This window comes from Xyrauchen texanus, chromosome 20 (assembly GCF_025860055.1).
Source record: "Xyrauchen texanus isolate HMW12.3.18 chromosome 20, RBS_HiC_50CHRs, whole genome shotgun sequence".
In the NCBI taxonomy this organism is placed as follows: domain Eukaryota; kingdom Metazoa; phylum Chordata; class Actinopteri; order Cypriniformes; family Catostomidae; genus Xyrauchen; species Xyrauchen texanus.
The window spans coordinates 6782445-6799897 of NC_068295.1; the positions used below are offsets into that span (position 1 = coordinate 6782445).

At 35.7% G+C, this 17453-nt stretch overlaps 1 protein-coding gene across 1 annotated transcript in view; it reads right to left on the reverse strand.

Moving 5' to 3' along the window:
• LOC127660455 (cadherin-23-like) overlaps nucleotides 1-17453 on the reverse strand; it is a 35958-nt gene that overhangs the window by 7161 nt on the left and 11344 nt on the right. The window contains exons 11-22 of the mRNA XM_052150698.1: nucleotides 16463-16921; nucleotides 12490-12606; nucleotides 11733-11957; nucleotides 11143-11312; nucleotides 9029-9166; nucleotides 8740-8859; nucleotides 6203-6380; nucleotides 4760-4971; nucleotides 4279-4473; nucleotides 2688-2801; nucleotides 2220-2349; nucleotides 176-439 (exon numbers count right to left, since the gene is read on the reverse strand). Coding sequence (XP_052006658.1) covers nucleotides 176-439; nucleotides 2220-2349; nucleotides 2688-2801; nucleotides 4279-4473; nucleotides 4760-4971; nucleotides 6203-6380; nucleotides 8740-8859; nucleotides 9029-9166; nucleotides 11143-11312; nucleotides 11733-11957; nucleotides 12490-12606; nucleotides 16463-16921 — 2322 coding nt within the window. The remainder of the gene's footprint in view (nucleotides 1-175; nucleotides 440-2219; nucleotides 2350-2687; nucleotides 2802-4278; nucleotides 4474-4759; nucleotides 4972-6202; nucleotides 6381-8739; nucleotides 8860-9028; nucleotides 9167-11142; nucleotides 11313-11732; nucleotides 11958-12489; nucleotides 12607-16462; nucleotides 16922-17453) is intronic.

Genomic DNA, 17453 nt, shown 5'->3' on the forward strand with positions numbered 1-17453 from the left:
GTTACCTTATATAATAAAATATATGTATTTTCAAGTTTGGCTTAAGTGTTCCTTTTGGGGTCACTTCAAACCCAAATCAAAATCCTACCCCTAAAAATACTATGTATTTTCATATTAATCATTTTAAAAACATTATTGTCTTTAAGAATCCACAAGTACAATAACTGTGTGTTACCTGCTGTATACTCCAGCTTGGTAAATCTGGGAAGCTGGTCATTGATGTCCTCCAGGAAGATTCTTAATTCCTGTAATGTGGGGTCACGGCTTGGGTCAAGCAATTGTATTCTCTGTGACCTTTGACCTCTTGGAGGAGACCAGTTGCGGTTACTGGAGGCTTTAACAATGATCGAATACACTGGAATGTATTCCCGATCCAGCTCTTTCTTGATCCGCAAAACGCCGGCCACACTCATACCGAAGTTTCCCTCACTATCGCCCCCTGCAGAGCAAAATCAGCACTGTGGTTAGTAAAGTGTTTATGTGGTTTTGTTGTTTCTCTAGGGAAATTTAAGTTCCTCATTACGGTCAATTTTGGCATTTTGTGCTGATGAAATAAAATTGTGCAATCTGGGCAACTGCGTGCAGAAACGTCATATGAAGAAAGAGACGTCTGACTAGGGTTGCCACTTTTAAAGTTTTAAAATAAGGGATTTCCGGACTCTAACAACATCCTCCACAGTTTTAGCAATAAATGCAAATAAGATAATTTGCATTATTAATAAAAATTGTATATCCTTTCTTATATGCTAAAATGAGAACTTTGCTGACCAATGACTTATAAAAAATAATACATCATTTATATGTTAAAAATACATTTATTTATTAATTTTTTCGATGATTTGTCTTCTTTATCTTATTTATGTATTTATTTTAATCATTTTTATTTATTTTACTTGTTATTTTTCTCCACCTGTACTTGTCTTTGATTGTATTCATACATTGTTTGATCTTATTGAACATTTATATAATAAAAACTCCACAGTTTTACCACCATATGTGGACTTTTCAGACGGTCTCTTACCACACCCTCCACAGTTTTAGCACGTTTTAGCACAATGTGGGGAGTTTTCCTGATGGTCGCTTACCCACCATAGGCAAATTTTCCAACATCTATCAATGTTGAATTGGCGATCGTGAATGATTTCACTGTGACGCTATCTGATCAGCTTAAATATGGAATAAATCACGTCCCGTACTGATTCAATATGAGACGCATCATTTGATCTTTAAATAAGGGAGGATCCCAAATTTTACAGGACGGGTGGCAACCCTACGTTTGACTGTTACTTAGACTGCAAATCATTTCCTTTATCATTATTTTTGCCTTATTTTGCAGTGAAAAATATCTAAATATCCTAAAGAAGATAGATTTACTTGTAATTGCATTTGTAACTGTGTAACATAACAAGCCAGAAATGTCACTTGAGGGAAAGATCACCAGATTCCAGCTCACTTTCTTTGGCCACATTATGCAATCAGTTTTATTGGAGAAAGCAATGATGCTTGGAATGGTCAGTGGAACAAGAAGCCTCCAAAGAACACGCTGGATCCACATCATCAAAACAGACACTGGCCTAGGCGCAGAACAGCTAAAATGGAAAGTCCAAGACCGGAAAATGTGGCGAGAGACGGCCAATAGAAATCACAGAGAGTCGGATCCGACTGAACGGATAACATCATCAAGATAGAAAGACTAGTTTTCAAACTTAAATTATTGAATTTAGGTTTCAAGAATTTACCCCCCCCCCCCACTGGCAAATACTTTTATCTTGTTTTAAGTTCCACCTCACTAAATTTAGTTAGATTAATGTTTTAAAAAAGACACAACCATTTGCCAGTTGGGTACGAAAAATTTGCTTAATTCAATAAATTTTTTTTATCATTTTATTCTTATTATTACCAAGTAATTATTCTTGGTTTAAAGATAGTTTGGATGTATAGATTATTGTTATTTTTTTTACCAGCAAAACTAATTGAAAATACTGATTAAGAATATTATAATTTTGTGAAATAGGGACATCAATATGAACATATGGAACTTATCTAGTACTGGACCTGAGTGAAATAGGTCAATTCCATGTTCATCTGGTCCAATCACAATTTACATTCTTATAATAGAAATAAAACTAATTTTCTACTTGCTGAATATTATATAATCATGAGATAATGATGTAAGCACATCTACATCTTAATTTATGTGGTTTGTGTTGTGTCTGCACCTGCAATGAAATAGTAGACGATAGCATTTGAGCCCTCATCCGCGTCGACTGCACCAGTCACATTACCAACAACAGTCCCAGGAGACGAGTGCTCAGGTACCGACAGAGACTGATATGACAAACTCCCTCTCTGAAACACAAAATACATGCAAAACAACACAAATCGCCGTAAGTGATGGGAAACTTTCTCATTTCATAACTTAAAAGGGTCATACTATGAGGAATTAAATTGTCATTGATCTGTTCAGATAAAAGAGTTCATTTTAATATGAAAACTGTTCTAAATAACTTCAGTCCAAAAAGAGCCTTTATTGAAACAAAGCTGAAAAAACGGCGTTAGAAACTTAAGTTACTTTTAACATAGTCCCTGATCATTTCAAGACAACCTCAACAGTTTGTGGCAATTCATCACAATTAATGTATAAGATCACTTAATAAAAATATCAGTGAGTGACCCTGAAACGTTACCGGAGGTTTGAGGAAGACAGGCTCATTGTCATCGATGTCAGACAGTGCCACCTGCAGTGGCTGCATGGTCTCATACGGGACAGGTTGTCCAAGGTCATATGCCACAACGACCAGCTACACACACACACACACACATACAGAGATAAACACACACAGTATATTTTTGAGGGTCTTGTTTTTTTATTCTTGCAAGTCTTTAATTTTGAAAGTTTCTTGTCTTTTGTCATTTATTTCCAAAAGTGTTCCCAGACCTTTTCAACAAAGAATTGTCATGACTTTTCCAGCCATTGTATTTACAGGAATAGCTTCTTTAGAAATTATTTTATATTGATTGCACTTACAAAGAGCAATTTCTAGCCAATTACATATTATGGAGCCAAGCATAACCATAAAAAATTATATTCACTGTAGATATTTTATTATTTCCTGACAAAATTTAAAAATTCCCTGATATTTTCACACTTTCCTTGGCAATAGGAACCCTGTTAATACATCAGCCGTGTCCATCTGTGTCTTGTTCCATTTTTAGTTACTGTATATAAATACACAGTGTTGGGGAGTAACGGAATACATGTAACAGGATTACGTATTTAAAATACAAAATATTAGTAACTGTATTCCACTACAGTTACAATTTAAATCATTGGTAATTAGAATAGAGTTACATTCAAAAGTATTTTGATTACCAAAGAGATTACTTTGCATTTTATTATAATTTGTTTCATTTATTATTTAGTGCTTTCAGATGGAAAACATTTAAACATATAAATGATGTGATCCAAAGTGCATTTGAACAGCAGTGAAACACTTTCTTATGATGTGTTACATTCATACGAGCAGACAGAGAAGTAAGTTTGAAGTAAGTTTGGAGCACAAGAAATAGAAATAAACCTTGTGTAAATTGACAGCTTTAGACTAATCTAAAATGCTATTTCTAGCCATTTTACATGCACATGTTACCAGACATGATCATATTTTTTTAATCAAGAAAATTCATTTTAGATCATAATTTCTATGTTCTATTAAGACCTTTGATATTAGGGCAAAAATCATATTCTTGATAATCGTTTTTGTATTGTTTTACTGTAAAAATATCAAAAAATCCTTAAAACAAGATCAATTAGATTGATTAGATAAACAACACTGCATAAGATATTTAGGTTTTTCAGAGAATGTATTTTTAACATGTGTATTTTGTCTTACTGTACTGACAGAGTTTTTATAGTCAAAACAAGTGAAAAAATCTACCAGTGCTGAAGAAGTAATCCAAAGTATTTAGATTATGTTACTGACCTTGAGTAATCTGAATAAATTACAAATTACATTTTACAGTATGTATTCTGTAATCTGTAGTGGAATACATTTCAAAAGTAACCCTCCCAACCCTGAAAATACTCCAGTGTATTTGAATGTACAAACAGATAAAAAAAAGGAGAAGAAATAAACGAACAAATAAACAAACAAATAAAAAAAGAACAATAGAACAAACTAATACAGGAACAAACAAAAGAAAGAAAGATAAAAACACATGAACAAAAGAACAAATGAAAGAAAAAAGAAAGAAAGAAAGAGAATTATTTGGGTCACTCACACTGTACAGAGCTTGTTTCTCTCTGTCCAGTTTAACTGCAGTGGTGATCACTCCAGTCACTGCATCAATATGGAAGTTCTCCCAGTCTCTGTTTCCCGCTCCTGTCTGCAAAAAGCTGTAGCGAACCTCTCCGTTCACCCCCTCATCCTCATCTGTGGCAAACACTTCATACACCACTAGCCCAGGAGGCTGTTCCTGCAAAGACAAACAGAAAACATGAGAGACTCCTGTGCCAAACATTATATGTGATGCTGGACAACATATACAAACTGATTTAAAAGCTTAAAAAAAAAAAAAAAAAAAAAAGAAAAAGAAAAAGTAATATCATATACGTACATGTATGAATTTATTTTACTTCAAAGATAGGAGGATGAATAAACTGAAAAACTGTAATAAATTGACACATGCACACACACCCACACACACCCACACACACACACACACACACACACAAACACAAACACACAAACACGCTACACACCTCTAGTATGTGCATGATAGTGCCATTGGCAGGTCGCACAAAGATAGGCCTATTATCATTGACATCTATAACAGTGATTTGGAGACTAGCTGTGCCCCAGAGTGGAGGCCTGCCATGATCAGTCGCCACCACAGTCAGATTAAACCGCTCAAAACTTTGCAGTAACCGCAGTGAGCGCATCAGCCCCGTGTCAGGATTCAGAGAGAACGCATCTATGAGGGCGAGAGGAAGAGACATCCCCAAAATCATTAAATGCTGTAGCTGTACTGGAGTGTATCTATCAGGGTTGAGCAACATTCAGAATTTAACTGAAAATGCCTTTCATATTACAATCCATTTCCTGGATTTGAATTTAATTTGAGGTAGTAAACAGGATGCAGATTTGCTATTCAAATTGGAATTTAAGATAAAAGAATTCAAAGAAATTCATATAACTAATGTAAGTGTGGGTTTTAAGAATACATTTATAACCTGCTCCACTATTTAGAGGCACTTTGTCCCAGAGACACATCTTGAGTTTAATGCACTAAATTAAAATGAAAAGCATTTAAATTATTATATATGCCAACATTTAAGTAAGCGATAATGTACAGTCAGCCAGTCACTAACACAAAATAAACCATGAAAGGGTTGTTTCACACTGAAGGGTTTTATTTAGCGATAATTATCGGCTGGCCATTGATTATCCCGCTTATTAAATGGCTACCAAATAAATAAATAAATGAACGTTAAATATTGATTTGCATTTCAATTTAGGTGAGAAGAAAGAAATCACCGTTGACTCTGTTGGTGTTTATTTTGCGGAAATATCTGTCTGACTGCTCACTATAGAGCTTATTACAAAACTAATTGCTAAATAAATGGACATACAATATTGAATTGAGTTGAAATAATCTTATTAGCTTAATTGTAGAGATCGCAGGTTGATATGAGAAGTATAAAGATGATTCGTAATACCCGGATGACCAGCCTGATGTATCTTTATCCACAGATGTGCGATTGCTATTCAGAAATATCAGGCCCCTAAATGTATTCCAGAGAGCAGCGAAATAAATGATTATATTTTGACAATGGTTAGGTGTAAAAACATGATCGTTAATCGTTAAAGCTTAGCCTTTCCTTCTTACTATTGTTCGTAAAACGCAAAGTGACTCAAGATGATGGAGCAGGTCACATTTTATTTTTCAGTAGTTTTTAAAAATGTAAGAACACATGAATATTTTTGTTTTGTGGTAGACTAGTGAAATTCATCAGTTGTGTGACAACTGCAATTCCATAAATTCATCATCCTGTTATTTCAATTCAAATTCAATTTCGACATCCTGCAGACCATGGGTAATTACATTTAGCCATTTCCATCTCATGAAGTGAAAGGGAGGCAATTCTAAACTTCAGAATTTTACCCAACCCTTGTGTCCATATGTGTATGTGTGTGTGTTCTACCTGCTCCAGGGCCCTGAAGACTGTAGGTGAGTAATGCGTTCTCTCCCTCATCAAGGTCTGTGGCTGTCAGCGTGATCACTGATGTACCAACAGGCTCATTCTCAAACACACTCCTGCTGAACACTTTCTCTGAGAAGCGAGGACGAAAGTCATTCACATCCAGAACTGTCAACTGCACCTGAAAGACAGACAGATGGAGACATTGTTCCGATTCATGCTGTTTAACTTGAGTTTAATTCTATATTAATATGGCATCTTATTTTATTACATACATTCTCACAATCATACCAATAAAGCCATTTAAATTGAACAGAGTGAGACATAGAGAAAGAGACAGAAAAAGATTGAAATGTCAGGGCTGTGTGTTGATACAGAGGTGCTAACTTTGGAGAAATTAAAAAAAAAAAAGATTTGATTGTTTTTTCAAGTATCTGAAGTTTTATTTACTGCAGTGCAGCTCATGCAAAACTGCATTAAACTGAAATATCCTGTGTAAAAAATGCAAATGTGTGCATAAGAGTTTGATATTTAAACACTGCCTGGGGATACAGCAAGTCAAGTTCGAAACATAACTTTTTGCCACACCTGCCACACACACACATACATCTATATATATACACAGAGATCAGCTGCAATATTAAAACCACCTGCCTAATATTGTGTAGGTCCCCCTCAAGTCGCCAAAACAGTACCAACTCGTATCTCAAAATAGCATTTTGAGATGATTATTCTTCGCACCACAATTGTACAGAGCAGTTATTTGAGTTACCGTAGACTTGGAAATGCCATCAGCAGAACTGCTGCTCACTGGATGTTTTTTGTTTTTGGCAACATTCAGAATAAATTCTAGAGACTGTCGGCCGTGAAAATCCCAGGAGATCAGCAGTTATAGAAATACTCAGACCAGCCCATCTGGCACCAACAATCATGCTATGCTCCAAATCACTGATGTCACATTTTTTCCCCACTCTGAATGGTGCCAAAAATAAAAACGTCCAGTGAGCGTCAGATCTGCTGATGGAAATGCCTTGTTGATGAGAGACGTCAACAGACATTGGCCAGACTGGTTGGAGCTGAAAAAGTCTACGGTAACTCAGATAACTGCTCTGTACAATTGCGGTGAGAAGAATATCATCTCAAAATGCTATTCTGAGATGCGGGTTGGGCTGTTTTGGCAACTCGAGGGGGACCTACACAATATTAGGCAGGTGGTTTTAATGTTGTGGCTGATCTGAATATATATATATATATATATATATATATATATGCATTGGGAAATGTAATGTGTTGATTTCTGCTACTAATTGTTGACTGTTAAAAAAACTAAATTAATGCAGTATCCATTTTTTGAAATATCAATTTTTCTGAAATTTCACCAATATTTTTCTTCACTTCCCATGGCTAAAATTGCCATATATAAATTTCCATGAGGTACAGTACACGCTAGACTCGACTGCACATCCTAGCACAGAAACTGATTATGTGGAGCAGTGCATGCTTATTCATTACCCGTGACGCATGTCCCAGGCATAATATACACGGGAGACTTCCACCGCAAGTGGTGAGCCAGGTGTGGGAGAGATACGGGCAAGCTGCCATATCTCTCGAACCCGGGTGCGCACCTAAAGTGCTAATGTGAAAGCACCCTTAATTACAGCATGTCCAATAATTTTAAGACATGTAAACAAACTTTTATCAAAAATGTATACAATGTAAATATTTAAATAATTAAAATAAATGATAACCTTGCCTTGTGCACTTTGCAAATTTGAATTCAGGACCCTCTAACCAATTGTCCAAAGCTCGACAATATGACAACTTCTCTGTCTTTGAGTAACTGGTTCTAAGAGATATTTTCTAAATATAATGCAACTTTTTCTGTGAATATAGATGTGTGGAAGTGAAACCATGGATCTGGTCCAGCTGATGGCATTTTTATTTTCTGCTTGTTTTGCTTCCTCCTTCCTCCTTCCGCATATCATCAGCGTCTAAATAGAGGAACTGTGACGCTCACCACCTCACACTCTTCACACCTTATGAAACCTCATTTGCACAGCTGATGCTCTCTTCGTATCCTCCCTAAACAAGACCTAGACGCAAAGTCGAATATGCCTAACTGTGCCAGGATATCTCTTTTTGATGGCTCAATTTATCCATCCTTGCTTTGACTTTATGAGTCTGTATGATCGCAAAACCCGTTTGAATATTGATTTAACACTGACATACTGTATACAATCTAAATGCACAGTGGTCCTAAAACATATTTGGAGACTTTTAAATACTTCAGTCACGCTTAAAATGGATGAATTTCATTAGATGACAAAATATCAAACCAAGTAGCAAACAAATTATACAATGAGTATTTGCAAACAAATGATGAACTTGTTTTAGCAGCAACATTTACTATTTTAGCAATTTTTGAAATTACTTTTATCCAACTTGTGTCAAAGTCATTTTTAATGGATGTATGAAGTAGGTTCTCCTAAATTGGATTCACACAGTTCCCAGGCATTAGCTCATCCATACATAGTTTGCACCTGGACTGAGTTTTCTCGGCGGTTATTGGGGCTTCCACCAGGGTTGTCTCTAGCATAGGCTGTGAGAGTGTAGCGGTCTTTGATCTCTCTGTCCAGTGGAGAGAGAATGTAGATGTCACCCTGATAACAAAAAACATTGTAACTGTATATATATATATATATATACACACATGAACATTCTGGTGATTTACTGACAAGCAAAAAAAAGTTTTTTTCTCTTAATCTTGTCTTTGCGGTGTTCTCACCCTGACACACACACACACACACACACACACACACACACACTTACCGTAGTCGGTGTGATGCCAAACTTGCCCTCTCCATCCACTAGTCCATATTCAATGACAGAAAACAGGCCAGAATCTGCATCTGTCGCACTCACACTTACAATAATGGTGCCAAGAGCAACATCCTCAAATATGGACTTCTGCACATACACACATACAAATACATCATCTTAGAAGAATTGAGTTGGTATGACTAATAATTTAAATTGCTAAAATTACAGTTATTATCCTAAGATCAGTATCAATTATGCCTTTGTCAGTAACATTTGCAGTAGCAAGAAAAAATCTTTCTATGAACAAATCTTATAATTTGATCATTTCCATTTCATAATTTCCAAAAGAGTTTGAATACACTGTGAAATATAATTTTCTTAGTCAGCATTTTTGACTTGTTTTTCAGTAAAACATATTCCAGGTTCAATACAAGTCAAGCTCAGTTGACAGCATTTGTGGTTTAATGTTGCTTACCACAAAAATTTATTTCAACTAGTCCCTCCTTTTTCCTTACAAAAATGTTTATATTGAGGTTACAGTGAGACACTTACAATGGAAATGAATGGGGCCAATATTTGAAGGGTTTAAAAAGGCAGAAATGTGAAGCTTATAATTTTATAAAAGCGCACATTAATTCTTCATCTATGTCTAATATTTGAGCTGTTAAGTTGTTCAAATCATAATTTTTATGATTGTTTTAGGGTTTGCAACGTTACGTTGTCATGGCAACAAAGTTGTACAATTGGACAGAACTTTTCACAGTATTTTATCACACTTAAATCATGTTATCACACATATTGCTTATATGTCTTATGGCTTTACTTTTGAAACAGTGAATATTTTAAGGTTTACGGATTTGCCCCATTCACTTCCATTGTAAAGTATGTGCCTCACTGGAAGCCAGATTTTAGAGGGGAAAAGGAGGGGCAAGTCAAAATGTATTTTTAAGAAAGGGAGTTAATAATAAATAAATGTGTTTGCTTATCAATATTATGCCACAAATGCTGTCGATTGGGCTTGCCTTGTATTTAATTTGGAATATTCTTTAACAGCCTTAACATAAAATATAAATAATTACATTTAGTGACGGCTATGCTTAAAAAAAGACAAAAATATTTCCCAGTGGGGTTAGAATAAGAAAACTGTTTTTCCCATTAAATTAGATTTGTTTTTCTTACCAGGCTAGCAAAATGTTTTGTCTTATTTTAAACATACACCTCAGCCAATTTTGTAAGATTTCTCTCAAAACAATACTTTTTTATCTTTAATAATATTATCTTCTTAAACAATTACAGTTCTGTGTAAAAGTCTTAGGCAGATGAAATGTTTCACAAAAGCATTGTTATTTATATCTTCAGCTTTAGTGTCAATAGGAAATGTAAATGTTAGACTCCCAAACATTACTCTTGCAAATAGAAACGATTACAATAGAAGAACATCAACAGATGGCATGGCCCCCACAAAGCCCCCCACTGAACATCGACTCAGTCTGAGATGACATAAAGAGACTAAAGTAATTGAGACAGTCAAAATAGATAAAAGAACTGTGGTGAATTCTCCAAGAAGCTTTGAACATCCTGTCTGCCAACAACTAAGAAAAAACGTGTCCAGGTGTCCCTAGGAGAATTGGTGCTGTTTTAAATGCAAAGGTGGTCACACCGAATATTGACTTAGCTTTTTTTTATGTTTACTGGACTTTTTTTGACATTAAGTGATCAATGAAAACTATTTATATCATTATTTTTAAGACACCCTCACTATGCAACTTTTTTCACAAGTGCCTGAAACTTTTACACAGTACTTTATATCTTGTTTTAAGAATGTTTGATAATAAGATACTAGCAAACAAAACAAAAATAGTCCGCAAAAAAATGATCACCAAGCGATCGATTAAATGTTGTCTTTGTTGAATTTCAAATACATAGAGTGTGCATATGCATGTCAACCAAACAGAGCACAACAAATAAAGGGAGCGCGTGACTTACAATACTATTATTTTGCTTCAAACTAGAAAAACATGTGAGCTTCACACCTCTAATTTCCTTCATCAGCATTCAAATTCTTTCTGAATAAAAAATAAAATGAGGTCTGCACGATAGCAGGACTCTCTAGTCTGATGTACCTGGTACAAGGGTTTTTGAAAGACTGGGTTGTTGTCGTTGACATCAACTATGCGCAAATAGACAGGAAGCTCAGCGAAGCGTGGAGGTGTGCCGTGATCCTGAGCACGCACCGTAAAGTTCAACCACTGCACCTGTTCAAAATCCACCGTCCGATTGGCAACAATTTTACCTGTGGATGGGAATTACGTACATGTTTGTATTAAATTGTGATATTGGGAAATATTGTGTAGATTACTCTAGGATTGAACTAAAAAACAGCAAGATGCTTCCTTAAACTGACACATATTTTTCAAGCTGTAATCTGTAAAACACACTCACATAGACCTTGGTAATAATTCAAAATTATTCTGTGGACAGTCATAAAGTGACTAGAGTGTTTGCTTTTTCTTCATTTTTGTTTCATGGAAATAATAACAGCATACTTTTCATTATTAAGTAGGACATTTTCCTCATTTAACATTCCTTGTTGGTTCTGGAACAACATTCCTATTAATCAATCAGTGCATTTAGATTTTGTTCATGTCATACTTTTATAAATCATGTTTGGGGAGGATTTATGCATTCATGTGTGTTTAATTTTAAGTGTAACCTGTAGATGGGTCTTCCAGTCTTATGTAGTCTCCACGGGGCAGGTGCAGTAGCTGGTAAATGATCTGCCCATTAGGTCCTTTATCAGGGTCAACAGCCGTCACTGACAGCAGAGTGGTTCCAGGTTGAGCACCCTCCAAAATCCTCTCGGAGAAGTTTGCCACACCGAAGGGACGGAAACGAGGAGCGTTGTCATTAACGTCCAAAATATTGATGGTCAGTTTGGCTACGGAGAGGAAGAAATTGAAAAAAGGTGTTTAAGGTAATGGCAAGAGAAAAATTACTTAATAATTACCTCCATGCTGCCATGCACAGCAAAACTTAACCAGCTAGTGTGGTTCTAACTGGCAAAACTGGTTGAGCTTACTTGTCAAGCCAATTCAGAAGCATATCAAATGGCTCATTCCTTTCGTAAAGTAGCCAATAGGCTTTAATATGTTACAGTTATGAACCTACTTGCTGGTTGTAGGTAGTATTAGGGAAAAGGACATTCTTATTCTATTGAGAATTTAATTGGACAAACAAGTTACATCATCAATATGGGTCCCTTTTCATTTTATAAAAAGGACTGTGAATTTTACATGTGCTAAAATTTCATTTTGTCAACTTTGACAATTACACTAGCATATAGATGTTCTTAAAAATGGAATAAAAACCATACTTCCATGGGGATTTCATGGGGCCTTTAAACAAATAAAAGAGGAAATGGAAGCTCAGAGGAAAACAGGAAAGAGAGTTTACAGAAAGATCTTTCTTACCATTGGGTACACTGACAGACATGTCAATGACATCGCTGGCATTGTCATGGACTGAAATGATAATCTCAAAAGTGGCAACCAGCTCTCTGTTCAAGGGGTTTCGTACAAACACAGCACCTGACAACAAAGATGGACACAAATATTAATTCTGTTGATTGCATGGTTTGCATGTAATGAGCAGAGGTGGAAAGTAAAGAATTACAACTACTCTCTCATTACAGTCCTTGAGAAATTTTTCAATTTTTTTTTCAAAAGTATTCAACTTCAGTACAGTAATTTTTCACCACAATTACCAAGTACAAAACAATACATAATATTTCAGAATTTTTGGGACGTTTTTTGGGAAGAAGAAACTGGCAAGTTATAACTGCTAAATCTGTTTATAAACTAAAATGTGCAGTGCACATCACAATGGAAGCCTGTAGGGAGCAGCATCATGAGCACAGCAGCTTTCATAAACTGCCACCGGTGTCCTCTCTTCTCTAGCTTCTTCAAGACTTTCTGCCCTGTCACTATACAATAACTGTAAAACTGTGATTTTCTGCATATTTAATTTTATTCTGGAAAGGAGCCGTTCATTAAGGTATGAGGGAACATCTGAACACATTTTACCACTGATCAAACTTCACTTGTTTCTAAGGTAGACAATGTTTTAACTGTGTCAAAAATTAACACAATGTAGTTTGACATATAAGTGGGGATACCTTGTTTACTTACTACTATACAGTATGTCTAAATAAACTTTTTAAATACAACCCCAATTCCAAAAAATTTGGGACAGTAGGATAAATGCTAATAAAAACAAAAAGGAGTGATTAGTAATTTCAATCTTTGCTATATTAAAAGCACTACAACTAAACATTTTATGACGTTTTCATTGTGAATTTCATTGTTTTTTATGTATATTTCAAATCAGATGATTGCAACACACACAAAAAACTTGGGACAGTCGAGTGTTTACCACTGTGAAACGTCACCATTTCTTCTAATAACACTTTTAGGCACTAAAGACACAAGTTTGTTAAGTTTCCCCCATTCATCCATTATGCAAGTATTTAGCTGCACAATTGTTCAGGGTCTTCGTTGCCATATTGTGCGCTTCATAATGCACCACATATTCTCAGTTGGAGATGGTCAGGACTACAGGCAGGCCAATATAGCACCCGCATTCTCTGCTTATTCGGCCAGTATGTGGTTTGAAGTTGTCCTGCTAAAAATTCCGGGATGTCCCCGGAAAAGACAGTGCTGGATGGCAGTATATGCTGCATATCTGTCTGCATTAATGGTGCCCAGATGTGTGAGTTACACATGCCATGGGCACTGACACACCCCTCGCCCATACAGACACTGGCTTTTGGACCTGATGCTGATAACAGCATGGGTGGTCCTTTTCCTCTTTGGCCTGGAGAACACGACGGCTGTGTTTTTAAAAAACTATTTGAGATGTGGACTCATTGGACCAAAAAACCCAATTCCACTGTTCTACTTTCCATCTAAGATGAGACCGAGACCGAGCCCAGAGAAGTCGGCAGCGCTTTTGGACAGTGTTGATGTATGGCTTCCGCTTTGCATAGCGAAGACTTAAGTGGTGTTGACTAACAAAGGTTTACTAAAGTTATACCAAGCCCATGTTCATGATATCCATTACAGATGAATGATGTTTTTAAGACAGTGATGTCTGAGGGATCAGAGATCACACGCAGTCAGAAGTGGTTTTTCGTCTTGCCCTTTACGCACTGAAATTTGACCATATTCTTTCAATCTTTTAACCATATTGTGCACTGTAGAGGTGAATGCCCCAAATCCTTCCACTTTGTCTTTGGGAAACATTGTTCTCAAAATGCTGTATTATTTGATGAAGCATCTGTTGGCCAATGGACAAGTCTCGAAAGATCTTTGCTCTTGAAGGACTAGGCTTTTTTTGGAGGCTCCTTATATACAATGACACAACTGCCATATCTGTTTAACATCTCCTGTTTCACACATCGCCTTGTTATTTTAACTCATCAAATTGTTATTAGTTTGAAATTGCCCCTGTCTCAACTTTTTGGAATGTGTTGCAATCATCTGATTTGAAATTATTGTACATAAAATAAAAAACAATGAAATTCACAAGGTAAAAAAAACATCATATAATGTTTAGTTGTAGTGCTTTTAATATAGCAAAGGGTGAATATCATTTAAAAATCACTCCTTGTTTTTATTAGCATTTTTCATACTGTCCCATCTTTTTCTGAATTGGGGTTGTACCTTAGAAAGATCCAATAGTGTCGGAAATTAACGAGGACTTAGGGCAAAAATACCCCAAAACTGACAAAAATATCGCCCGAAATTCAAAATATGGGGGCAAAAAATGCCTAAAAAAATGCCCACGCAACGAGTTCCTGTGTCTTATTAATAACATCTGATATAGATACAATTACATACATTGCGATGTATGTATCAATCTGCATCAGTTCAGTATTGCACTCCCACATTCTATTCTGTAACCGTTCGCCACTCTTGTTCAAAATAAACTGTCCTAGCGGGTAACACTCTTGCTCACTGTCCTGTACTGTTCTTCCCTGTTTATCTGCCTGAAAAGCCTCACCCGCTAGAGGCCAAAAGTGCACAAGGGATGGATGTTATATAAAAGAAGGTATGAGAAATCACAAAACATAATGTAACCAAATGCTACAATTGAATTAATAATAATAATAATAATAATAATAATAATAATAATAATATCGTCAATGTACTAAATAACCATAATGTTAATTAAGACTTTATTATTACAACTGTAATATAATAATACATATACAGAACAACCACTGTTAGTGTTGTTTTGGTCACAATATGTAGTTTAGAAATGATTTAGAGACATTTAGTATGTTACAAATGGCTGTGTTTATTTAAATAAATGTTGTATTCTTAAAATGTTCTGTTTGTCCAAGAATAATCTTGCAGCAATGCAGGTCTTTGGCATTTAGAAGCTGCTAGTTTAGGACCTGTGGGGAGTTTCTCAAACTAGAGACTTTGATTTACATCTTGTGGTTGTTGTGCATCTGGCCGTCCACTTCCTCTCTATCCTGATTAGAGATATTTTTTTCAAAACAGTAATGCATGACTAGCCTTCATCTCTCTAAAACAGCAGACCTTAGAAGAAAATTTAAAAGTTTCTTATTGCCTATTTTTAAAACCAAAATTTGACTTGCAAGAGTAAAAGCAACTTGTAAGAACTCAATACCTCAGCAAATTGGAAAAAACCCACTGTATTGTGATTTCGGCATGGTAGCACAACCATTTTCAATTGTTCTAATAATAAGAACAAAAAATGTAGTACCAAATTAGCACTTTAGAATGCTTTTGTAAGGAACAGGTGACACGGTATATGTTTGCCATCACAGGTTAATTTTTTTTTTTGAATAAATACTACTTAAAACAATTATTTCAAACTGTAATAATAATTTGCAATGAATGATTTTATCAGTATTTTTTTTTAATCAATTTAATGCATCCTTGGTGAAGGGAAGCATACATTTCTTTCAAGAACAAAAATGTCTTTGTGTTCTACAAATGGAAGCATATATCCTATATATAATATCATTTTCATATAGTAACTTGAGTTACTTGATTAACTTGTAATTACTTGAGTAATAATAAAATTTCTCAGTACTTCTACTTGTACTCAAGTGAATTATTTAGTCAGTAGAATTAATTTTACTTAAGTAAAAAAAATCAGTACTCTTTCTGAAGTAATGAGGTGATGTAGCCTAATAGTAAAAGATTTGGGTTGGCAACTGAAGGTTTGTAGGTTCAACCATCATGCTCGACCCATTGAGCTACAAGAACACAATTCATGTGCCTGTACAACTGTGAATAATGGGATTATATGAATGTGTGCTATCCCCTGCTATTAACTTTCATAACGAATGTCGAATAAGCTTAGTTTGTATAATATGTCAAAATTAGAAGCAAGTCAATCTGAGCTAACCTGTGTGAAAGTCAATCCCAAAAGATTCCTGCAGCCCATCCACCGCCTTATTCCCATCATCCTTTGCTTCCACAGAGATTATGTAATACTCCAGGCGAGGTCGTAGGTCAGGGTCCTCGGCAGTTAGTGTGGCAACAACCTCTCCTGGTGGAGTTGACTCGTTAACACTGATTGTCTGCACAGGCAGAATGAAACGAGGACGAGCGTCATTTACATCGTCAAGGACGACTGTTAGCGTCGCTGTCCCTGAGAGAGAGGGCGTGCCTCTGTCAGTTGCTATGACAACCAAGCGGTACGAGCTACGTTCTTCTCTGTCCAGCGTAGCATTACCGACCAGAACAGCACCAGAGAGAGCGTCAACAATAAACCGGTCTTGAGCGCCGCTGTCTAACCGATATTGCAGCCAACCGTTGGAGCCTGCATCAGCATCACTTGCCGAGAGCTGTGTTACCACCACACCTGAAAACACACACACAGGTAGATAACATACCTTAAACGCCACAACAATAAAACTTATACACACAAAGACTATATAGAGGACCACACTTTGAAAATATAAATATATATTTATACTGGCTGATACATAACATGGACTATTATTATTAACATCATTTCAGGTTAGAAGTAGTCTCTCAATTAATATGTGGTCATATGAGTTGCATACATATAATATTATCTACTATATAAGAATTAGCTGTTTAAAATGCTGTTTGAAATAGTTTGACATACCACTGCTGCTTAGCTCTACAAAACAAATGTATTTCAAATACCCATATAAATAAAGAAATGTTTTAGGTGTTATAAATTGAATTACAGACAAAAATGAATAAATATAGCTGCAAGCAGCAATTATGAGGCCAAGCACTCCAATGGCAAACATTCAGATTGAATATACAATTCCAGTGATGATTTCAAGCAGAGTGGTGAAAAAAGAAATTAGGTTTATTACTTATTTTGTTATATAAATGCTTATAACTTTTTACCAATAGGT